This window comes from Tachysurus vachellii, chromosome 7, assembly GCF_030014155.1.
Source record: "Tachysurus vachellii isolate PV-2020 chromosome 7, HZAU_Pvac_v1, whole genome shotgun sequence".
Taxonomy (NCBI): Eukaryota; Metazoa; Chordata; class Actinopteri; order Siluriformes; family Bagridae; genus Tachysurus; species Tachysurus vachellii.
The window spans coordinates 3,330,109-3,355,817 of record NC_083466.1 but is presented as its reverse complement, the minus strand read 5'-3'; the positions used below and the strand labels follow the sequence as shown (position 1 = coordinate 3,355,817).

The following is a 25,709-nucleotide window of genomic DNA, read 5'->3' as shown; positions in this document are numbered from 1 at the left end:
GGGTGGTTAGCATAGCAGTGTGTGTGTGTGTGTGTGTGTGTGTGTGTGTGTGTGTGTGTTTAAACCTTTGGTGTTTTTGCAAACTCGGGAACCAATTTGTAGTCCCATTCCAAATATTTCTGTCCTCTTTTTTTTATTTACTGTATCTTTCTCTAGCTCTCACTCAATAATGTATTTACTTCTCTCTCTCTCTCTCTCTCTCTCTTTTTTTTTTTTTAATCATAATGAAGTCTGTATGCTCTTATCACATTCTAAACATGTTTTTTGTTCTTTCACTTGGCATTTAGCTTTGCCGCTCTGACATCTCGCTAATGTTTTGGCTTTTTCACTTAAGTAAGATAGATGGATAAAAAGAAAGAAAGAAAGAAAGAAAGAAAGAAAGAAAGAAAGAAAGAAAGAAAGAAAATAGCAGGTTAGAGAAATAAAACACCCAAATAATTACAAAAAAAAAACAACAACAAATAAATAAATAAATGGAAGAAGAAGAGAGATAGAAAGGGAGAAAATTTTAAAAAATTAAGAAAGAAAGAGAAGAATTTAAGTGAAATTTAATAAAAGAGAAAGGGCAGACGAGGTGTTCAGAGGCACGATAAAATAAATTAAAGATGTTAACTGTATTGAACCCTGATTCTCTCTCTCTCTCTCTCTCTCTCTCTCTCTCTGGTGAGAGGCAGTGTGTGAGTGTGGTGCTGCTGAGTGAACCTCATTATCTTTGCCATCTCTCAGTCATTAATCATAGAGCAGAGCTCAGTGTGTGTCCGCCACCCACACCAATCACACACACTTACACACTTCACATATTAAATACCAGCACAGAACTAACGCAATAGACACCCAATAAAAACACACCGGGGGGGAGTGCATGTAGGGTTTGGATAAGAGTGTCGAGGACTTTTATAATATTAATACAGACAACCAGAACGCCTAATTAAATACCGATTCGTCATACTATTTATCCCATTATAGTTACATCTCATTTTGGATCGTCACTTTTCTACTTTTGATTCATCCACACAAGTATCTGTGTATGTTTTTTTTTTTTTACTTGCTTTTCGATCATGTCTGTTTCATCTGTACTAGTCGTCGAACTAGCTAGGATCTTCAAGAAATTCCAGTCTGTAACTATAGCCCCCCACCCCCCACCCTGGTGTAAGAAGACCACAGAGAAAGGAAAAGTCTGACTGATCTGCCAGAATCTCTCTTCATAGAGCTGAAAAGAATAGGATTAGACTTTAAAGCCCAAATTTTAGTGCTTGGCTTTGGGATTGCAGATTTGGCCCTTTTGAGGGTTCTTAATCCAGATCGAAGAACCCTCTAGACCTTTATCTGTGTCTGAAAGAGTCGGTCTATACTTTTAATGACTAATTAAGAATTAGTAATTTAATTAATGAACTAATCAATTGATTAATTAATTAACTAATATAAAATTACTATTTGTTTCTAATTTAATTAATTAATTAATACTTTTCTATTAATTACTTTATTTTATTTTATTGAATTCACTGAATAATTTCTTAGTATTTAATAATTTTCTGTATTTTTGTCAATTGGCAAAAATGTTTCTGTTCATAAATTTGGGCAATTTATCTTATGATGTCTATTAACAGATACGACATCATTCCTTAAGTAATATTTCAATGTGTAATAAATGGTTAAAAAGCTGGGCTGTAAAAGAAATCAAACCTTATCGATCGCTGTTTTTCTAATATACAGTATAATCAACATACAGTATTCCAAGCTTTTCTATCAGGTATTTTATTGTCTGTGCTCCGTTTGTTATCCTACTGTGCTGACCTGTTCTTTGTTTTGGCTTGCTTTGTCGTATCCTGTATTGTATGTGTCGCTGTTTGTAGTAACATCTCGTCTATTCTTATATGTCTTGGAAAAAGGAGAAGGTGGCCACAGATAATTTATTGTTTCTAAACAGGAACGAAGTTTCTTCTTGCGTTTATTAACATTTTACTTTAATCGTGTCTATTATACAACGTATGATGTCATTCCTTAATTAATAAGCCTGTGTGTAATTTTTGGCAAATTTGGTGTGAGAAATAAAACACTGCTGTTATTGGGAAACAAGATTAATTTGTTGTCAGTGCTCCATTTGTTATCCTACTTTGATCACCTGTTCTGTCTTTCATTTACAGCATATGGAAGATGGCCTTATTGAGAGGGTTAAGGGGCCTTGCTCAGGGGCCTCAGCAGTGGCAGTTTTGTCGAGCTGGGATTTGAACTCAAAACCTTCTGATCGATATACCAAAACCTCACCCACAAAGCTACCACATCCTTTTGTTTGGCTTGCTGTCTTATAACATTTGTAGTGAAATCTTGTCTAGAACATCGTCAAGCCTTTTTCTTCGAACTCTTGTTGCTTTTGCTCTGTGGATGATGTTCTTGCCTTATGAATACGAATTGTGTGTATGACCTTCACTGTCTGACTCCTGCTGTGGTTCTCGAATTCGCGCTACATATTGAGGTTACACACTTGCATCCTGCTTGAATTGTTTAGCGTTAAATGATGTTATTAGATTAGGACAGGTGTGGGTGTGTTAATAGAAACCTGTGATTTTGAATTACGGACATGAAACAAATAAATAATATCAACAGTTTATTCTGACCAATCAGAATCCTGAATTTATCAGCGTAATATGATTGATTATAATATATACTATGTGTCTCTGGACATTTTTAATATCAAGTTTCTCTCTCTCTCTCTCTCTCTCTCTCTCTTTCTTTCTTTCTTTGAGACTACCCATTAATTTCAAGTGTATTTCCTGAGTTAAACTTTTAAGTTCTTCTCACTTCTTTTTTTTCCTTCTCCTCTCACTTCCTCTCAGTGTAGCGCCCAAACACATGCATAATGCATGCATCTCTCATTAGGGTGATTGTGGCAGGGGGAAAAAAAGAAAAGAAAACATTGCCAAGCTTGCGCTGAGGTCTTTCTCCTATTGCAGAAATTGAGTTTTCTAGGGCTTTTTTTCTCTCGTTTATTTATCAAAGGACTCTCACACAATCAGCCATCATGGCAGGCTGTGGGGAAACAGATGTTTTCTGATTAAACGTGCCAGGGTGGCTGTATTACGGCCCATTCAGCACCGGAGAAAGCACAGGAAAAGCTGAGGGGGAGGGAAATAGAGCTGGATTGAAAGAAAAAAGCTGACGAAAGGCAGACCAGTAATGTCGTTTGATTGTTGCAATTGTTTTTCAAAGCAGAATCGGTCCTCTTTCGAATTTAACGTAGTATTTATCCTTGCCAAACTGCATCATACAAGCACTTATATAGTGGGGTTGGAGAGGAAGAAATCTTAAGGGTGTCAGAATTCAGTATTATAGCTGTACAAGCCAATATAATATATAATACATTTTGATAAATATCGCTGTTATTTTGCTTATTTCACACTTTCACACAATATAAATTAAATTATTTAGATTGAATTTAAGATTTCACAAGCTACAAAATGTACTTTACAAAGGTCTGATTGTATGCTAGACAGTATTTCAATGCAGTTTAGCATCTAATCAGATATATCGCTGTAGAAAAATGATCAGGAATCAGCAACGCTTTTGATGCTAAACAGCACAGCTAGCACTACATACTGTAGAGATTGAACATATCTGGATTTATGTCAGGAAAAGTGGTTTGATGTGTGAAAGTTTATAATGTAAAGCTAATCTGAACAAGTATGCTAAGGTAAGATGAATCGTTTTGCTAACATTAACTGGCTATATTGAGCTAAGTTCACCCATTTTCTTCAACTAATACTTTGCTAGTAGCTATCACTAATTAGCTAGGCAGCTAGCACTTTCTAGCTAATGGTAAATATTTCTTATTCTCATGATATTTTACTTCAGAATACTTCATTAGCAAACTATTGTAGCATCAGTCAGTCGTCACTTTTCATATAAAACCATGATAATATCTAGGCTGCATTTTTACTTTCCCGTAAGTACATTTTTTAGTCGTATGTTTCAAATTTCCAGTTCAAATCATGAAAAATAGTCACACTTGGCAATCAGTCATTTATTTTTTCTCATATTTCTATTTTACAATTTACAAACTAGATAAAAAAAGGACCATAAATAAATGAAATGTACCTAAATTCATTTTTTTAAAGAAAATGAAAGTAAACAATGGCATTATATAGATAGTTGCAAATAAGCACATTGTTAATCTACACAACTAGATTAACTTAGCAAAAAAACAAACAAAAATAAAAAAACAGATTTGTTAGTTTGATTCCACAGAATTAAACTACATTTAAGAAACTTGGCACAATACATTCTATAGATCTGCATTTCCTCCACATTCCTTGCATATTTCCAATCAGTTGCTCAAAATGAAAAAAAAAAATGTGAGAAAGAAAACACTTTCTCAGGAATAGAAATGAACAGACAAATAAAATCTCTGACTTTCATGAAATGTTAAATGTCAAGTTTTCCCTCTTTTTTTTTTATTTAAAAACATTCTTGCAGTTGCAAGTTTTGAGGTTCACATTCCATTCCGTGTCCATATTCCAGTTCCCAGAGCCACAAGTGAAGTGTTACCGCTAGCTGCTAATCCTCAGTCTGCGATTTAGCTTAGCGTTCAAAATTCATGATAGCTTATGACTCCAGATGCGTTTAATAAAACTCCAGTGACATCTTTGTGGCTAAAGTAATGAAAAACAGCATGGTTTCCTCCCAAAAAAGCTAGCAAATGGTTTTGTTTTATTTTTCAGCAATGCTTCTGTCTTAGCGTACTCTCTGTGTCATCTTGAAGTTTGTTAGAGGTCCTCAGAGCAAGTGTCATCCTTTACAAAAAAAAAAAAACACTCTCTCTCTCACACACACACTCACACACACGGCTGTAGATTTCGTCCAGCTAAGCAGCTAGCACATGTTCTGTTGCTAGCATCCATTCGGTCACTAGGACATGTTAGAAATGCAGACAAAACAAAGCTCTGGGGGGGGGATATGTGCAAATTATCTGTAGCCTCTTCTCTGCTTGTTATTTGTGTCTGGAAGTTTTTCTGTGGCTGAGAGGAATCTTGAGAGGAGACTTGTAAATAATTTGTGCTTTTGCTAAGGTGTTGAAGGATGTGGCTACCACGCAGAAACCTCATGACAGGACCCTACAGAGAAAAACAAAATGACAGGGAAAGTAAGCGATATGAACATTCGAAGCACGACGGCTAGGTTTAGTGCTTTGCTAGCAATCCTCAGAGAATGCAGAGTTAAAATAGAGGCTTTGCTTTGTTGCTCAAGAGAATAATGTTTCTCGTAATCTTTTTTTTCTATCCTATTGAATAACACAAGGATAACTTTTGTCATCACCTCTCCTTCTCAGAATCCCACCTTGAGGACTGTATAAATAACAGCAGAGGAAATAGAGCAGAGCTCATAAACAATGGAATAGCGCTTACCTTAGTTCCATCCAGCTTCCAGAGAGTGGGAATTTCACAGCCATAGCTTGAGCAGGGTTGAGAGAGTGAAGAAAAAAAACCCTTAGAGATCAAGCTGGAGAGAAAAAGGCGCAAGAGAGATCTCGACTCAGAGCAGTGTTCTCTAATCCGTCAGAGCGCATGAGTTACCAGCCAAGTGGAGACAGATATTCCATTTCAAAGGGGCGGAGACGCCTTCACATGGAGCCAAAAATCCCAGAATGAAAAAAATAATAATAAAGAGCTTCAAAATGTTTTTCTTTTTTTTTTTTTCATTTTAAAGCCACAGTTTTTAAATCGGCAGGTCGACTGAATGATGAAATGGCACGAATTCCAAAAAAGTTCTACGTATTTACATTTACATACATAGGAATAAAACAAGGCAAAGGGAGGAAAAAAGAGCATGCCCTCAAAGTTCCATTGTGTAGCAAAAAAATGCACGACCGAAGAACGTAGTTTCACAACACCGTGGAAGAAAACCCGAAGGAAAGGTGAAAAAAGTGCCGTTAGCCGTCCTTGTTTTTGTTTTATTTTTTCCGTCTTCGATACGTTTTTTTTTTAAAGTGCGTAAATGAGGATGAGGTAAAAAAAAAAAAAAAAAAAGAGTTTTTTTTTTCTGTCTAATGATGCAACAAAACAAAAACAAGGGGGGAAAAATTATGTGGTAAAGAGATTTCGATCAGACTGGAACCATTCTGTCCTGTATCTGCTGCATCTGGGACAACATTCCCTGCGCGCTGCTGAGAATCTTGTCCTGGTGCGTGGCTGACGAGATGCCTATTCTTGTCATGTCACTGTTGGAGAGGAAAATAAAGAAAGAAGGGGTGATGAGAACAAAACCGAAAGCACATTGTGGAAAAACGTTTATAAGGTTTCTGCAAAGCATCATGAAAACCTCAAACCAAAACTTTATAATGTGTGTCTGTTCCACATGAAGCTCCATGGCTAAACGTTTGAGCTAAACCAAAAAACTAGCAGCTGAGGGGTAAAAAAAATTTAAAAATCACTATCTATAAACATAGAAGTGTAATGTTTCTATACCAGATCAAGGAAATGCTTCCTACTCTGTGCTGTTTTAAGAACAAGCTTGCATTAATTCGATTCAATTTATTTGTCTAACAATAGACATTGTCACAATGCATTAATGCAAAATGCACAATGCTTTATAGGAACCCGGGTGTTTACGGCTCTATATTTAGATCCCTAATGAGAAAGCCAGAGGTGACGTTAGCGAGGAAAAGCTTCCTGACACTACAGCCATGAGGCTCACAATTAATGAAGCATCAATGCTATCTTTCAAGACAAGCATACGAGGTTTTGTGTAGCCGATACCAAAACATTTTTGTATAGCTGTTTATGTTCACATAGTCGCCAAGAAAAGCACCCGTGTGTGTTCACAACACTCCTTTCTAAGGTATGTCCAACTTAGCTAGCTACTTATAGTTGAAACTTTTACTCAAGGTTATCTATGGGCATTTGGGTTTTTTGTGCCTAGCCTGTGCTTGCGTTTGACTTCTAGGAGTAATGACCTCTTCATGCTGATTTGTATGTGTACAATATTTACTATGTTAACTAGATTTTTTTTTTTAAACATAGCTAGCAACATCTCGGCTAGTGTAGGGGTCCCTCGCTCTCAATGACCTATAATGTCTGGTTGCCTAAAACGACATTCTTAGATACATATCGTCGCTGTCAGGCGGAAACCTCGTATGTCCAAATTTGGTCAATTTCATATTTTTTCACATATCGATGCTATTGGTCAGTGTTACGTGGGCCTGTTATTTTTACAAGTTATTAATCAATCTAAAGTCTTGAAAATAGCTTGAGCGCAAATCTTATAACTCCATTGGACACTTCAACTGTCCACCTCTTCCTCACTCTGCGGGAGAGCTTTGCGGCATATTTCTCCTCAAGAAGAGTCGCAACGAATCAACACGTCTTCTGAGGTAAATGTCTTCAAAACACTGGGCTCAAAGGAAAAAAAATCTTGACCCCCGCTAGTTCTGGTGCTCGTCTGAGGACAGGAATTTAGCGCAAGACACTCCACTGCAACGTGGACTAAACCCTGTGCATTGCAGATAAGGTACGGCGTTTTTTTAATTTCCTGAAAAATAACGGTTTTGGAGATATGAGGATTCCGCCTGACAGCGAGGATATGTAACGTTTGCGATATTTTCTATGATTTTAACATTTATTTAAAATTCTGAGAAGATTTTGTCTCAGTTCGTAAAGAACGTTTTATTGTTTTGGTTTATTATATCGGGACCTCTTACAGGCGATGACCCGTAGTTTATCATTGTCAAAATCAAAAGTTTTAGGTTTATAAAGTTTCCTTAGGTGGCTGTAGTTCCTCCACTTGATTTTTTCAAACAGTCATTTATGACACTATCACACAATAGCCACTCTCATGCAGCATATTAGCATGCTTTTAACCTAGGCTGGGGTGTGGGCTTCAGTGCCAGATTTTCATGACTTACTCTTGCGTCATGTGCACTACCGCCTCTGGGGTGGTGTAGCCGGCGGCGGTGAAGTTGTCACGGTAACGCTCCATGTTGATGGCTGATAGCCAGTCAGACACGGTGCCCAGGGGAGAAGAGAATTCTGGACTGCTAGGCTCTAGAAGGGTGGTGTTGGGTCTGGAAAAGAGAACGAGAAAGACTAAGGTGTCATTTTGCTGCTTGGGAGCTTTCCATTTTTTTATTATTTCATAGGTTTTAAGTATTTTACAAAGTTACAGGTTCACTGGGGCACATAAAAGTTTACAACATTCCTTCGTCACCATGACAAAGCTATTATAATAAAAACCATCGAATCCATAGCCAAAATCTGTATATTATATTTATGGTAATGTACAGTAATATAAATATAAAATAATGATACAGGGATATATTTAACATTTTTTTGGTGAGCCAATACAAAACTTTATACTAACAGTCTTAAGAGGAAAATTATTATACCTTGCTATTTCTCCTCCAGTCCTCTTTAGCGTATTGGGATTGCGGATTAATTTGTCCAACATATTGACGATCTGGCTAAATTTGGGTCTCTCTGCTCGCTCTTTTTGCCAGCAGTCAAGCATCAACTGGTGTAGAGAAATGGGACAGTCCATTGGTGGGGGGAGCCTGTATCCCTCTTCAATGGCTTTTATGACCTGAAAAAAAAGGAGAGTGGGAGTGAGAACGCTAAAAGAGCTGAAAAACTGAGAAAGCCGAGAAAGCGAAAGGTCACAAACTGGTCTCCTTTCGCATCTCTGAATCAACATGTTCTCGAAAAACGTCTCGTCACTCACATCCTGGTTGCTCATGTCCCAATATGGCCTCTCGCCATACGACATCACCTCCCACATGACGATCCCGTAGCTCCACACGTCACTGGCTGAAGTGAACTTCCTGTATGCGATGGCCTCCGGTGCTGTCCAGCGAATGGGGATCTTTCCACCCTGCGATTGATAGGTTCCCATTATTTCCTTTCAAGAGACACAACAAACACGAGCGACGAGGTTAATCACACACTCACCCACACACACACACATGCGTGAAGCACTATGGCACTATGGGTTAGTAACATTGTAAGCAACAGCTTGGCGAAGGCAGAACTGCTAAAAGGTTCACATTTTCACACAGAACATGGCAACATGGCCGTTTTTTTTTTTTGGCCTTTGTGACACTTTAAAAACTAACCCGTGTTGTATAAGCTGCTTCTGGATCTTCCTCCAGCACCCGAGACATGCCGAAATCAGACACTTTACACACCAGGTTGCTGTTGACTAGAATGTTCCTGGCGGCTAGGTCACGGTGGACGTAGCTCATATCTGATAGGTACTTCATCCCCGATGCGATTCCTCGCAGAATGCCGACCAGCTGAATCACCGTGAAGCGGCCGTCGTTTTTCTGTGAAGATGGTGCTGGAGATATTAAACTTTTTTTTTAGCATCATTAGTGTTAATAAATTCAGGTTTAATGTTAGACTTACCCTCAGGAAGGCATCGAGAGAGCCATTTTCCATGTACTCAGTGATGATCATTACAGGTTTGCCTGTGAAAAGAAAAAAATACTTTCAGTGATGAAAATTTAATTTTAGCACGAGCTGAACCGATCTCTGTTGACAAAAACAAATTCTAATGTTACTTTACTAGCATTGAGAAAACAACATGCTAACATGGTCTCTAAGGCTATCCTGGATTGTTCCTCAGTAGTACATCATGTGATGAAAATCAACATGAAATAAACACGGTTTATTTCAATAAGCACTCAGATGGCAATTTGTCTCCACTAGCCTTCAGCAAAATGCTAATAATTGAATTTTTCTCTGTTAGCTATGCTACATAGTGAGGTAAATTTATATAAACATGTGATTTTAAAAAACAAGAAGCATTACTTCATCAAAATGCCAATGTTGCATCTTGTGAAGAAGATCTAATAAGGTTTAGTTCAGTAAGCATGTTTTAGCAATTTGTCTCCGCTAGCCTTTAGCAAAATGCTAATGATTGAAGCTTCCACTGTTTGATATGGTACACAGTGAAGTAACTTTATCTAATTTAAAAAAAAAGCATTACTTCATCAAAATGCTAATGTTATATCTTGTGAAGAAAATCTAGCAAGCTTTAGTTCAGTTAGCACTCAGTTAGCAATTTGTCTAAACTAGCCTTCAGCAACATGCTAACATTTGAAGCTTTCACTGGCATAGCTAACAGTTCTACATACTACTATATATGCTACATGGTATATTGATTTTTTTTGTCCTTTAAAACATTAAAATGTTAATGTTCCAGTCTGTGAATAAAATCTAGTAAGTTTAAGTCTATTTTTTTTTCAACACCAGCCTTAAGCAACATGCTAGCATTTGAGGCCTGTGTTTCAAACAAACATAAACTCCATTTTGAAGTAATACAAAGCAGCCGCAGCTGTAATTCATCTTTATCCCCCGCTTCTGACCTCCCTTTCTTTTTTCTTCCTTCGGCTCACGCTTCTTTGCTAGCACTACTTCATAACTAGCAATCAACGAACCCATCTGCTCAACAAACACTATGTTGTCTCAGCCAAAGGCTCCACAGAGGCTGACTCATGAATGGTAATCATCTCTGCCACGCATAGACAAAATACAGAAGAGAAAAACTAATCAAAAACCTTGAGAGAAGGGAAAAAAAAAACACCCTGTTCACAATAAGCAGTTTTTCATTGTTTCGTTAGCTGTCTGGTTGCGTAACTGTCTCAGGCACTATTGGAAATATAGAGAAAATGGGGTTTTGAATGAAGAAAAAGTGTTCGTATGCTGCTCAGAAAGTTTGTTGTGTTTTGTTTAGTGCGCTTTGAGTGACACTTCCCAATCAAAAGCCTTCTTTTCTCACACTTACTCTGTCTTATTTGCATAGGTGTTATTTCCCTTGCTTTTCTCTCCGCGTGTTTGTTTATTGAATGCATCCTTTGCCGAGGGCCGACTGGACCTCCTTTACGGAATTATGAGCCCCTCTTTTCACCGAGCTAGAGAACATTGACATTGATGCCTTTACAATAGATGACAATCACACGCACACACATGGGCTCTCTACCTATGAGAAATCAGTATGGTGTAAAAGCTGTGGCTTCATTATGCAAATGTAATCTTGCGCTGTTCCGTTTAGCGTCGATGTGTTGCTGTGCCATCTCTGAATGCCTCCTTTGGGGGTGGGGTGGGGTGGAGTGGGTTGTTTGGCATCTCCTACTTTCCCTCTCTCGCTTTCTGTCTGTCGGAGGCTTGGGGGCATTTGGTGCTTATTTATTCAGGACACTTGCAGTATCATTAGTGAGTTAACACATTTAATTGGCCCTGTTGGAGATGGGAGGACCACCATTATTCGCCCGGCAGTAACAATCAGCTTGAGTCCTCTTTAGTCAGGCCACGGTTTTTATAAGGCCTCGTACTGCCATTAATAAAACCAACAGCTCTCACCAGGCCAACAAGCCTGGAGTTAAAAGGGCCACTTTTAAGACAGAATGGAAGCTAAGCTAAGCACCTTGCTCTTGCTTTCTCTCTTGGCAGTGTCTGATCTAATGCATTATTCTGAAGCAGAATATTTACCAGACATCACTACAACTCAGATTCAAGCTGGCAGGACAAACATTTGTTTCTCTCCTATAAATATCTTTCTATACTTTAATAGGACGACCTGCACCTCTACAATTATCAGACAGCAATGCAATCTATACAACTATCTATGCAGATACAGGTCAAAATACAGGTCTGGTTAATGTTCTGATGTCAGAAATGTTATCTCAAGGTGGTATTAAACTGTAGACTCTTAGCTTCCTTCGATTTTGCATTCTGCATTGTTCTCTGTTCTATGGGGAAAGTAAATGTGAATGAATTGCAAAAAGGACCTGAAGTTGTAAGAATAGAACTGAAGATCTTTCAGTCCACCTGCTCCATAGGACTGGTTGGGAGGATCAATCAAGCCAATTATTTTCGTTTTGTCACCCTATGGCATTCATTTAATGGAGAAAATCTCAACATCAAGGCGGGTTTTCTGCTGTTGTAACCCATCAGCCTCAAGTTTTGACGCATTCTGTGATTCTTTTCTGCCCACCACATTTGTAAATAGTACATAGTTATTTAACCATTTAGAAGGTCACTTTCGCTGGAATCAGGTTTCCATGTCATGCATTTGCATTAAAAACAGGAGTAAATTAAGTAAGGTATTGTGCAAATCAGGGGCAACAGCAGCACAGGTCATGGAAATTTCCCCTTACAAAAAGAAACTATGAACTATAGTTAATAATGAGCCAATCTACTTTGCCCTCAATGTACGTACTGTAAATGTGCTACTCTGGGAAAAGTTTGAAAAATGTAAGCTGCTCAGTAGGAGTTATGGCAGAGAACAGATGTCAAAATGTCCTTGCTTAATTCACATCTACAGGCAGATACTTTCAATCAACACAGCGATACTAAAAAGCTGAGATGTGATACCTGCCAGTCTGCCAAGATTCCCTGGCTGGCAGAGAAGCAGCCACTGGAAAAGACGAGCTCGATTCTCATCAAGGTGGAAAAAAGGGAGTATGTAATAGAGTATGTAGTTTTAGATATATTATTTTTTTATTTAAGCTGGGCGCCAAATAGTGATTACGGTGCATTGGGTAATTTAGAATGTGAAGCAAGAGAACAGCACTCAAGGGTGCTTTTAATGCCAAGCGCCGTGTCAAACCCTAAACTTATTAAACTGGGAATAAAAAAAAATAAAGCCAGAAATTTCGACTGAGCAAACCGAGTTGCAGTTCCGAGAGGTGAAGGCTTGAAATGCCTCCAAGGCTCAAGGAGACTTGAGAATTAAATCTGGGCTGAGTTTCCTCCTGCTTCATCCAACAGTACTCACATTTAGTGACGACTCCCTCAAGGCGGATGATGTTGGGGTGATCGAACTGGCCCATGATGCTGGCCTCGCTTAGGAAATCACGTCTTTGCTTCTCTGTGTATCCAGCTTTGAGGGTTTTGATGGCCACACAGATCTCTCTTTTCCCCGGCATCTTCAGGCGCCCGCTACACACTTCGCCGAACTCACCTGCGAAATAAACGCCGCACTGTGTTATATAACTGTGACACAATTTGCTGGGATTTCAAAGAGTAGTGTATTTAGAGGACGTCTTTTTTTTTGCAGCAAATAAAGCGATTGGAACATTGTGAACTATGAATGGGACACAGCCGGAGGGCTTCTTACCGATGCCGATGACCTTTTCGATCTTAATGCAGGAGGCGTCGATCTCTTTGGCGAATTCACGCACTGCCTGGTTGGGGTCCTCGTACGTGAAAGGGTCCACATAGATCCGCACCCCTGTGAATGGATGGATGGATAGATGGATGGAGAGAGAGAGAGAGGAAGAGAAGTAGAGATGAATGCAGGAACTAACAGTAGTGCAGGCAAAACTCACAGCAAAATAAGAGACATCTGATTTCTATTCATGCCACGCTTTTTTCGCAGGCTCCTGTCAACACTCATTTGCTGCATTCCCTTTGTTCCTTTTTACTCATCTTCTCCAGCAAAATCAGTCAGTGTATTGATATGTTTAGTCGATGCTCGTCTTATTACCTGGGTGTAGGTGTTTCTCTTCATCTGAATCTTGCTTGGCTTTGCTGTATTTACTCCTCCTAGCCAAAACAATACAAAAAAATGTTCTGAGAGTCCTTAAGGAGCCTTAAGGAGTCAATAATGCTAAAGCTTTCAAAGCTCAGAAACCAAAAAAAGGTGTGTGAGAGGGAGGAAGAGAGAGAGAGAGAGAGAGAGAGAGAGAGAGAGAGAGACAGAGAGAGATGCAGGAAGTGTCCGAAATGGTCAACCCTATCCAAATACACACTCCCTCCTCTCAACACACAAGCACAAACATGACCAATTCCCCTCTCTTCCAGAGAGCTCCAGGGTCACCTGGTCTAAGCAGCAGGAGTTCTAACAAACACACTTTCAAACACATACGTACACACCCCGCTGTGTGCAGGGTCACCTGGGCGAGTCAAATCAACCTTTTCAGGAATGCGACTGTGTTGTTATTGTTTCTTTGGCTGCAACCCAGTGTTGACAAAAGCCCCCCTGAGGTGGGCACGGAGAAAAAGAAAGAAAAAGGAAGGGTGTGTGTCTGTGTGTGTGTGTGTGTTTGTGTGAAAAAAAGAGAGAAAAGGAGAGTGTGTGTGAGGACAGGGAGGAGGGGGAAGATCCACAGGTAGAACAGAAGGCCAAGCTGTAACGCCTGAATGCTTTGGTGTGTGTGTGTGTGTGTGTGTGTGTGTGTAAGAGAGAGATCCATGAAAATGTATTGTTCTTTAATTAATTAGAAAATGTAATCTTTGGCAAATTACTGTACTATATCTCATCGTTAATTATTTTTCTATAACAGCACACCCCCAATTTTGTTATTTCTTTTATAACACCTCTTTCTTATCTCAAGATTCTTCATATTTCCTGAAATAGTGATTATACAGTGATTATAGGTGCAGGTTGCTAGGCAACAACCGAAGAATATTCCTTGTTGTACAGTATATATGTGTATATATATTTTTTTTCTTGGTGCATATATTATGTCGATCCTCCTGAAAGAAAAGTTTAGAAAAAAGATAGCTAAGGTGTAAAAGTGTTATCTTTTCTCTTTTTTTTTTGAACTGGGACAATGTCAGGAAATGGGAGCTTTTTTTTTGGAAAACAAAGAACCCATTCACTAGGGATGTGATCGGAATTTGGGACAGAGGTGATAATCACAGCTGATAACGCTTACAGTGTCAATTTCGGGATGGAGAAGAAAAGAAGTGCTCGCGTTTAAGGGATACGTGGGAAAACAAGCTTTGGCATACCTGCGTCCGATGACGAAGACAGCGATGAAGATGAGCAGCAGGACAACGCTGCCGATAACGGAGACCAGAAGGACCGTGGAGTTTGCACCATCACCGATAATCGGAGAAGGAACTGGAAGGTGGAAAGAAAAGCTTTTAATGCGTAAATACATGTCCTAGATCTTAAAGCTTTAGCTGTTACTATACAGACATAAACATTTTGTTGCTGTTTTATTTTTATTTTTTATTTTTTTTTTTTTCTCTCTCAGACATTTTCTTTTTCTTTTCAAAATAGACCCTATCGAGCTAACAAAGCTCTATCTGTTTAAAAAAAGCAGTCTGTAATTATAGACACATCAGCCACTTTCAAACTAGAAAGGAAAAAAAACAAACAACGTCTTTTTGTTTGTAAGAAAAAAAAATGCATTTGTTTGTTTTACCCAAACTTTTTTTTTTTAAATATGTGTACACACCCGAGTTGGTCATGAATTCAAAAGGAGCGCTGAATTCTCCGTAGCCAGCAGCTGTGCGTGCTCGTACGTGGAAAACGTACGTGGTGAGCGGACTCAGGCCTTTGATATCAGCGTTGCGGGACGCCGTCTTCATGATTCGATAGCTGCGCTCGTTTTGATCCTGATTACACACAAAAACAAATGGAAATGTGTAACTAAAATGCGTAGCATAAATGATCGTAATGACTATCAGAAAATAAAAATTACGATTGCATCGTGGGTGGAACTTAAAGCCTTTTCTAAATTTGTGTAGTTGTAAGGTGATGAAAAAACCCATAAATCTGATGTTGTTGAGTTTATATATCTTTATTACTAAAGCGTAAAAGACAAAGGTGAAATTTTATCTCTAAGACCATCTGAAAAAAACATTTAAGTTGACGTCACTTGGTCAAAGGTCTACCTGTAGTGTCTTGTCTAAAATATCTCTAAACCCACGTGATCGACTGCTTTGTTTGCGATAAAAAAAGGAAGCGCACAGACCACAATTCTACGCTAGTCTGATATGAAAAATAAAGGGGGAAACTTTCTGTGGGGGGGAAACCACAAACCACATTTTTAAAGAAAAAAAAAAACAAAGTGCCTGTCTATTGTTTGCTCTCCCTCCTATGGGTGGAACCGGAATTTGCTTGAGTAGAAATCCCTGGAGCTTTCCTCTGCATTCATACCACTTTGGTAGATCCAAATCTACACCAAAGCAAACAAAGCAAGTGAGATTTTTCCTCTATGTCCCATAATTCATGGTTTGTAGCTGCTGGAGCGAAATGTAAGCCTCTGTGTTCGTGGATTTGTTTTTTTTTTGTGTGTGTGTGTGTGTGTGTGTGTGTGTGTGAGTAAACTTTCAATCACTTTCTTTCCTGCTCTCGAGTAACCTTCATCCTTCAAGTTACAATTCTTTTTTTTAAAAAAAGTAAAAAAGTTCTACTATACATGCCAGGTTCTCTTTGTCTAGTTTTCTCTTGATCCTTTTTCTATGAAAGTAAAGGTTATGATGATCAGTTATGATCTTAGGCTATGATTGCTATTACATACTACTAACCTTTTCATAGTACTTGACCTCATACTCCAGGATGACACCGTTGGGCCTCTCAGGCTGCTGCCATGCCAGCATCACGCCGTGCCGGGTGATGTCCTTGGCCTGGATGGATGAAACTGGAGAGGGAGCTGGAGACAATGAAAAGAATAATAAAAAAAATAAAACAACATGGAGAGAAAATCTACACAGCTAAGAGCACCCACTAGAGAACCTAAAACTGAAAATAAAGCTGAACTTTTTTCAGTTTGCTGATCCCAGGGATCGGGATTCTGGCACATTTTGGGTTGAAGGTATATCGCATATATATATATATATATATATATATATATATATATATATATATAGCAGATATTATCGCATATATATATATATATATATATATATATATATATATATATATATATATATATATATATATATATAGCAATAATAGCCATGCTAAGGGTATAATGGACCAACAAATGGTCCCTATCACATCAGGGTCGGGTCGTAAGTTGGGATGATGTGCTTGGCCTGGATGGATGAAACTGGAGAGGAAGCTGGATAATAATAGAGAGTAAAAAAACATGGAGAGACAGTCTAGCTCTTACCAAAGAATTTGAAGCGTGAATATTTTAATATTCCAAAAAACTGATTTTTGTTTTGGTGATCCCAAGAATCGGGAAGCTTGATATTCTGGCAAATTTTAGGCTGAAAGTATATTGGTGGTGTCGATACTGCCAATGGTGCAGAAATAATTCGCCAAAATTTGGTGCAAATGCTACCAATCCAAGGGGGCACGGTGGCTTAGTGGTTAGCACGTTTGCCTCACACCTCCAGGGTTGGGGGTTCGATTCCCGCCTCCGCCTTGTGTGTGTGGAGTTTGCATGTTCTCCCCGTGCCTCGGGGGTTTCCTCCGGGTACTCCGGTTTCCTCCCCCGGTCCAAAGACATGCATGGTAGGTTGATTGGCATCTCTGGAAAATTGTCCGTAGTGTGTGATTGGCACTCCGTCCAGGATGTATCCTGCCTTGATGCCGGATGACGCCTGAGATAGGCACAGGCTCCCCGTGATCCGAGGTAGTTCGGATAAGCGGTAGAAAATGAGTGAGTGTGTGAGAGAGTGCTACCAACCCTATGTAGATTTTAAGCCTACTGGATTATCACTGATTTGCTTTTTGGGACAGATGCAGAGTTTTCAACCCTGCTGTTTAACTTTGTTTAAAAGACAAACATATTAGCCCCATGAAGCTATAAACCATTACAGCGACCGAGATATGTTTACATTATCGCACTGAGGCGAGGATGAAAAACCCTTTGGAGTGTCGCTTAACGGCAGCAGCTGATCAGTGTGGGTTTCGTGTTCCCTGTATGAAAGCTGCTCTCACCAAGGCGCCCGTTATAACAGCACGACAGGCTCGGTTTTCCCGGAGATAAAGGCGGCGACTTGCGAGCTTTTTATTTTCTTTCGTAGCCAGACTTTATTATTGGAATCAAGTCTGCTGTAATCTATATAGCCTTAAATCCACATTCCTGAGACTGTCTAAGATCACGTTGAAGCTTACAGCCTTTTATTTGTCTGAATGGCTGCACATAAAGGAATGGGAGCTGATTTGGAAGTCGGGCTCATAAAAAAGTCCAGTCGTGTGTGTTTTAAATGCTGGACCGAAACAGGCAAATTGGTAACATGCACATGGACAGGTGTGTGTGCCATTAATGAGGCACAAACATACACCAAGGCTTCACCAAGCTGTAATTAAACACCTTGTAAAAATTTACTACTCAACACTAACAAACCAGGCATCCTATACACATGCTTACAAATGCAGGAATGCAAATGCTTTTATTGTCAGAGTAATTGCTTTTGACACTTGCATAGCAAGTTGTGATGAAGAAAAAAAACTGGTTTTCCATTTTTGGGCAGTAAACTCCAGCCGTTTGTGCTACGCATGCTACGCATCAACCTCGCACCTAATCATATGAGGACATTATACTGGTATTTGGTGATGTCATACGGCTGTGTATCCATGAAAATTTCGTTATATGATGTGTGAAGACATTTAAAGTGCTCTTATTATTGTGCATAAACACGCACAAGCTATGCTAATAGCTAATACATTTGGCTAGATAATAAACTGGCAACCTCTGGGTGTGAAAAAAGCATTACTTTTTCAATAGTTAGAACAGCTTGACTACTTGATTAAATATGTAGATTACACAAAACAAAAATGCCAAACAATTCAATCATGATAGGGAATACTGTTATAGCAAAACAAGCAGTAATTTACAGCACATCTTGAAGTGGTTTTAGTTTTGGAGACTCCTCTCAAATATGCTAAATAAACATTTTGTCACTGTTTAATTAATAAGTAAATAACGTTTTTTTTTTGCTTGTGGGTATAACAAACATGGTTATAACAATTAAGTGAGTCCATAGTTAATTATTATAATAGTTCATGGGAAATTAATCAACAACTTCTGACCAATCAGAACTGAGGATTGTTACTGTATTGCGAAGAACATATAAGAAATTTTGGGTTTGTCTCACTCACCGGCCTGGTTGGTGGTGACTGTGACCGAGGCGGCTTGATCAGGTCCGGGGCTCTGCGGCGACACGCCGTTGACAGCCCACACTTGGAAAGTGTAGTTGGTGTGTGCCTGCAGCTCGTTGATGGAGACACGTGTGGTCCGTAAGCTGAGCTGCTGTGGCGAGTAATGGACGCCAACGCCACATGGCTCGCACCGCTGTCCGTCAGGCCCGCATCGTTTACACACGACGTTGTAAGTAAGATCTTGTCTTCCGCCTGAAAACGCCGGCACCGACCACTCCAAGTTCACCGATGTCTCGTTAACATTGGAGATGAGGTGCTGCGGGGCAGAAGGTGGTTCTGGTGGAGCAAAGCGAGCAGGAGATTAGATTATAATATGAAATGGGATAAATTCGCTCTAGAGGTAAATGAAGCATGTTAAAAAACATGACAGAAAATCTGAATCCACATCCTCATCATAGTTATAGGCTCATTACCAGTTGCCAAAATGGCACTCAAAGCATGCAGGGGATCAGTAATTTTATGATATCTAATGTGAGTTGTTTAAACTTTTTTTTCCCCCCATCAAGAAGGGATTTGGTTCATTATAAAAAGCCAAATTAGATTAGGAAACGTTCCAATATATTTGCAGACATCCCATATTTTAGCAGTGCTAGAGTCATTCAATGAACTTTTTCCAGAATTTTTTAAACAAAATAAAAAAAATTTGAAAAAAATTATTTGGACATGAACAGTGATCAAAGTCATTCCATATTTGCACATTTAGGTCAGTGTTTATTCAGCACTGGCAAAATGAGAGAGAGGATGAAATGAGTTCACAAACCCACACAATCCCATGCCCTTTTATTGCGTGTGTGTGTCTGTAAACCGGGTGCTGCTGAATTTAGGCATAATTACGTTTATGACAAACCGTCGCCGCAGGCATTCCCCTCTGTTTGCACTGTGTGTGTGTGTGTGTGTGTGTGTGTGTGTTTGAGAGAGATCATGAGATGTTCATCTCTATAACCGAGTGGGTGGCTGATAGGAATCTTATTAATACTAATTGCTTTACCCTTGCGTGCATTTGTGCCCTGTTTAGACCACACAGACACAGACACACACACAGACACACACACACAGACACACACATAAAAAGCTTTCGCAGAAATAAATGTCACCGGCATGAAACGCACTCTGAACCCTAGCCAGAACTCGAGAAACTCTTCCACAAACAGAAATTTTGCAAAGGGCAGAGTTTCTCTTTTCTTTTTTTCCACAGTATGAAAAGCCATTTCTCCAAACATCCTACGGATGTTACGACATGCTAGTCGAGCTTACAGAAAACATAGCTACGCTTTGTAAATAAAGTTAGCTGTTGTACCAGAGCACTCTTTTTGTCAGCAGAAATATATTACTGCCTGCAAAAGTTGTGTAAAAGGAGAAATACAAACTCTATTCAAACTGCCTTCATTTCTAAATGAAAAGGTTTATCCAAAACATGACTAGCTACCTAGCTAGCATGGTAAATGCTAAAAGAAAAAAAAAAAAAAACAAGATTTTTTTAATAGATTCCACTGCTTTTGACCAGTAAGGTAATATTATTGACAAGAAATAGATTTTACACATTATATAATAAGTCTAATTAAACAAATTGCTAATTTGCTAATCATTAGAGCAGCTAGCTAACCTATTTATAATATATATATATATAGTTTTGACTGATGGCTATGTCCCCAAAGTGGCTAAATTCTCTGTGGAAAAGGGAGCTAGTTTACTTGCAGTTAGCTAGTTTGGAAGTCAACTCATTTCAAAGTATTGACTCATTGAGTCAGCTCTTTTCAATGCCAGGTTAGCTACTTTTACAGAGAGGAAATTAGCTTAAATTTGACTAGAGGACTACATTGTGAAATTTTGACTGCTGTTAAAGAAATAACTGAGAATATTTCAAACAACTCGGCTAATGAAATGTCCTGTAACAGTCATGAGCTTGTATGTTAGCAGTTAGCTAGTTGTGAATCTAAGTCAGCTAATTTGGATGACAAAGCAGCTTTCATTTAAATAGAATCCTAAATATTGTCAGTTTTCACTGCTACAGTTAAAGACATAATTGAGAACATTTCAATGAAAAACTCATGTAGAATTTACTATAAGTGATACAAGTTTTGGTGACATCCAGCTAAAGTTAAAATAAGCTAATATTGGTAAGATATTGGTAAGATAGCTAATATTACTAATATTACTAATAAAACAGTTTTATGGTTTAATAGTGGCCTATAATTTGAAAGGCTGCTGTATTGGAGCAGAATTTGAAACAGAGCAGAAATAAAACATGTCTATCTGTGACAAAACATTTCATTTACTAGCAGTTAGCTTGCTATATATCGTCTTATTGTCTTTTTTGTTTGTTTTGTTATTTGTTTTCCTGCTAATTGGATGATACAAATCCCAGTTTACACATCAAACTTTCATTTTAAAATGTGGTTTATTTGATTATCTTGCTGTTTTTGTTCTGTTAGAAAACAGATCAGCATTTACATCTATATTTATTCCTGATATGCACTGCAGCTACTCGCTGATTTCTTCTTTCGTGAAACTCTATTTAGCCTGTGTAATTAGCCGGTCTAGCCAAGCCCGGGTCGAGACGAGTGATAGACAGCAGCTGATTAAGCTCATTTTAGTACAATAAGGTATGGAAGGGTTTATCCTAATGGGGTCAGTCCTCTTCATCCCTCTCTCTCATGATTTCTCTATTTTTCATGTCAAACCCGGGTAGAAAAATGTGAAAGAGAACGGAATAAACAAATAGTGTGATTAGCAAACGCTCTTTCAGAGGACAGCCTACCAAAGTCGATTTGTTTATGTACGTTTCTTTCGGCTCACACATCTGTCACTTCTTGAGAGATTAGTGCATCTTTCGACACGCCACGGCTGTTTAGCTTCTGTTTATCACGTATGCGTGCTTGTGCTTTTGTTTTTGAAGCCTTAGCAAGCTAGCTGCAGGCACTTTGGTTTAATGCGCTTCATACTCTCATACAAGGTACATATTATCATTGGCTTTCCTTTACACACACACACAGAGACACACACAAACTCGAGTACACACTCATACACACACTTAAACAGCTTGTTTCTGCTATAGATGCTTTATTTCACAAGGGTCATGGGATTTGAAGTTGATTGCCAGGTGTTCAAGTGTGTGTGTGTGTGTGTGTGTGTGTGTGTGTGGGAAATGAGCAAAAGGCTATCAACAGGTTGCAGACAAGCTAAACAAGTGCAAGGTTCAAAAGTCTGAGCTCACTCCAAAAGTTCTACATTTTTTTTGCTAATACAACTCAAAGACGTTCATTATTAGCACTGACAAGAACACTGCAGTAATATGCTGGTATTCATCAGTTAATAAGTTTATTAGCTGCATTAAAGAAACAGAAAATGAGATAAGGTCATGTCATGAATATTTAATAAGTTTAGGAATAAATATATCATCAGTGTTACTTCCTTCAAAAAAGGCCTCGATTCTTGCTAGTTCCTAGATAGATTCGACTTGTAGGAACTAGCGAACAGTGACACAGACTTGTAAAGCCTCATGCTTGTGTGATATTATTATCTTATGGATGGAATACATACGGGTACACGGCATGGATGCGGGGTCCGTCTCAGACCTGAAGTATCCTTTGTCGCATGTACATGACGTGGAGCCTTCACGAACCGAGTAGCTATGAGGAGGACATTTGGAGCAGCTGGTGTCACTTGCTAAAGCCCTGTAGTAGCCGATCTTACAAGCTGGAATAAAAAAAAGAGAGAGAAAAGAAAATTTAGCATGAATTAATTTGCATTGATCCATCTCCATTAACAAGATGTTTCATTTAATTACAACTTCACAGTAGAAATATTCCAACAGTATATAAAAAAACAGACTGTTGTAAAGCAATGCTTCAGTTCTTCTTCATGTATTGTAAATGTGTGTGTGTGTGTGTGTGTGTGTTTATGCAGTTGCCAGGTCAGCACCACAGAATGAGGCTGTATTGAAGTGCTAAGGAATGTTTCAATGAGAGAGAGAACGCTATGGTTTTATGACAGTCTAATTAACAGAGGAAGCGATAGTGCAGGAATGCACTGTGTCATTTATCCTAACATGCTCACCGCGCGCACACACACACTTTGACGTTTCAGCTATGAATTATAACAGTCGATGAAGACTTAGCCTACTGCAGTCCGGGATACAGTTTATATAGCTTATAAATAGATAAGATTAGCCATTCAGAAAAGGTACGAGTTGTCCGTGAGCGTGTGTCTGTCGTGTCTGTGGTATGCAATGGCTGAGCTGTATTACTGGAAAGTTTACCGCTTACTATATAGTCATCATTTTGTTGATAGGAGCTTTGACTTTTAGAGCAATATATCAAAATCAACATGTGGGAAAATCCGTAAAACACTCCGTAAAAACATTAAAATTTATATATACAGTATATTTGGAAATCAATCCAAAAATGGCTTTTATAAACATAGCACGAATTTGAATTCAAGTAATCACAAAGAAGCGTTTTGCTTTTGCTTTGGATGTCTCACTTAACAACCTGTTAATTCTTTAGCTTTCTTTCCTTCTTTTTTTTGTACAAAATTGGAATTCCTCCAAAAGACAAACGCTTCAAACTTAATCTCTATTTCTTCCCTGTCCAACTATCTGCTTTTAATCGTGCAAAAGTGATGGCGCCCCAAGGAGCCGGATTAACACCTCTCCACCTTTCTCTGTCTTCTATCTCTTCAGCACAACCCATCCATCAATGTCTGCCCGGGGGCAAATCAGCCACTACATCGAGTGTGATTGGGGACGAAAAGAGATTAACAAGTTTTGCCTGTCATCCTCTGAAACGAACATGGCAAAAGAACAGCGGGGGACGGAGGGAGAAATAGAGATAGGAAGCTCGGGGTCATGACCTTAAGAGGACGGCGTGCTTTGTGGCCGTGCTCTGAGGAATTAAAAAAATGGTCAAAAGGGGAGACGGATCTTTTTAACAGGAATTGAAGGAAGGAGTTAATTGGAGGAGTTGCTAAGGAAGATTAGATGATGGTGAGATGTGTTAAACGAGTAAAATCCATTATTTTAGGAATTTTTAATGAAGTTCCAAAACATTTTGTATTCATGTCAGTTATGAAAGGCCAGAGACATCTATGGAATTTCATTATTGGACCAGCATTGCTTGAACCAAAAATAGATTCCACAAGTCTGTGGATTTTCTTGTTTTTTTTTTGTTTTGGTCATGGATTACACCTGAAAATATCACATAATAATCACAATCGTCATCTTTCCTACATTGTACATAGAATATCAAATACCATTTTAAGATCTAAACATCTAGACCAATTAATGTAGACAATATATAGTCTTCTTTAGTCCTGTTCTAATCCATACATCTTCATCTAGTCACCATACACCCCCACCCCAGCTCGGCAAAATCCCCAACCACAAGCCATGGGAAGTGCTGATCTCTCCATTCATGACTTAATGGAGGTGTAATTAACAAGCACTGGCTCGTTACTCAGGGGTCAGCAGTCCTCTTCGCCTCGCCCATAAAAAGGAGAGAGTTCAGCAGGAAAGAAAAGACTTTAACACGACTTTTATTGGGTGTAAGGCTTCACCCGATTGCATGCTAGTCCTTTGCCAGAGCATGACACAAGAGTGTTTGGGGAACAAAGGTAGTCAAAGGTATTAGGAAAATCTATCTTAAAATTCTTAAAACTAAAAAGAAAAGAAATCCAAGTAGGCCATTCAGCTGACTGTATTGAATAACAGGTGCAGCGCTAAATATCTACTAACGTGCTTTGTTTCGTTTTGCTGAAACCTAACATATGGCTAGACAGTTAGCTTGCTAAGTGTATAATAGGGATTAAAGTAAAACATAAGCATGTATATGATCAAATTTGTAACAAACAATAATTAATATAATTAAAACAGCGTTTCAACTATGAGATGTGGCATTCGGTCCTCACATCGTACGTAAAATATATATATTGTTTAAGTCTAGTTAGTATTCCATGAACGAATACATAAAAATTGTTTTTCACCAACAGCCAATCACCTTGACCAGGAGGTGGATTTCATAACAAGTTCTAAGATGCTGGTACGTTGAAGTGTGTCACATGACCCTGACGTTAAAAGAAAGAGCTACATACCGAATGTTTTGCGACGATCAATAAAGACTTATCAATCTAAGCTTGGTTATTGATAGCTATTTGAAATATTTAAGCCACTAATGTGGAGAAAAGATATTCTGATATATGATTTTTTTTTTATCTGAATTTTTTAAATTATGTATCTGGAATGATGATGTTTATTTTTTTTTTTTAGTCTAAGTAGACTTGGCTAAATAGCTGAAAAAAAAAAGAGTTCATCCCAAAAATGTAAAAGACAAGAAAGGGTGAGAGAACAGGAAAAAAAAACATGGACCAGAAAAGCGAAAGACCAGTGTTGGGTGGTCTTCAAAGACTGTGTGTGTGTGTGTGTGTGTGTGTGTGTGTGTGTGTGTGTGTGTGTGTGTGTGTGTTTGTGTTCTCTTGGACACTTTGCACTGCTATATCAGTGCCAGATTATATTTCTTGTTCACACACACAAACACTAGAGAAACACTGCAGTGAGTTGATGCCACATGTTTCAGTTTTCCTCCAGGCCTGGAGCCACTCGCTTTTCCAATCATCCAAGCTATAATCAAAATGCATCTAATAAACTCTCTTTTTATAACACTCAGGGGAAAAAATGAGGCTGAGGAAGGAAAAAATGAAATATTATGAAATAGTATGATTTGAAATATTAGAACAGCTTGGCCATGCTCCCAGAATCAAGCTACAAAGATGTGAAGAAGGATCTGGGCTTTGTTTGCCGCGACACTCATTTTATTTCTTTTTTGAGGAACAAGAGCATTGCTATACTGCTATAGTGAATACTGAGCTAACAGGAAAAC

General features: G+C 38.7%; 1 protein-coding gene across 3 annotated transcripts in view; it reads right to left on the bottom strand.

Moving 5' to 3' along the window:
* Positions 1-4,003: 4,003 nt before the first annotated feature.
* epha4a (eph receptor A4a) overlaps positions 4,004-25,709 on the bottom strand; it is a 33,846-nt gene continuing 12,140 nt past the window's right edge. Inside the window, exons 4-18 of one of the 3 annotated variants that reach the window (XM_060873898.1) lie at positions 22,378-22,533; positions 18,778-19,113; positions 16,251-16,375; positions 15,176-15,335; positions 14,724-14,835; positions 13,474-13,532; positions 13,105-13,218; positions 12,763-12,948; positions 9,390-9,451; positions 9,098-9,307; positions 8,707-8,883; positions 8,375-8,568; positions 7,895-8,053; positions 5,400-6,211; positions 4,004-5,108 (exon numbers count right to left, since the gene is read on the bottom strand). In XM_060873898.1, coding sequence (XP_060729881.1) covers positions 6,097-6,211; positions 7,895-8,053; positions 8,375-8,568; positions 8,707-8,883; positions 9,098-9,307; positions 9,390-9,451; positions 12,763-12,948; positions 13,105-13,218; positions 13,474-13,532; positions 14,724-14,835; positions 15,176-15,335; positions 16,251-16,375; positions 18,778-19,113; positions 22,378-22,533 — 2,165 coding nt within the window. In that variant the 3' untranslated portion in view covers positions 4,004-5,108; positions 5,400-6,096. Of the gene's footprint in view, positions 5,109-5,399; positions 6,212-7,890; positions 8,054-8,374; positions 8,569-8,706; positions 8,884-9,097; positions 9,308-9,389; positions 9,452-12,762; positions 12,949-13,104; positions 13,219-13,473; positions 13,533-14,723; positions 14,836-15,175; positions 15,336-16,250; positions 16,376-18,777; positions 19,114-22,377; positions 22,534-25,709 lie in introns of those variants that run through there. The other 2 variants (XM_060873899.1, XM_060873900.1) reach the window with 2 other exon arrangements.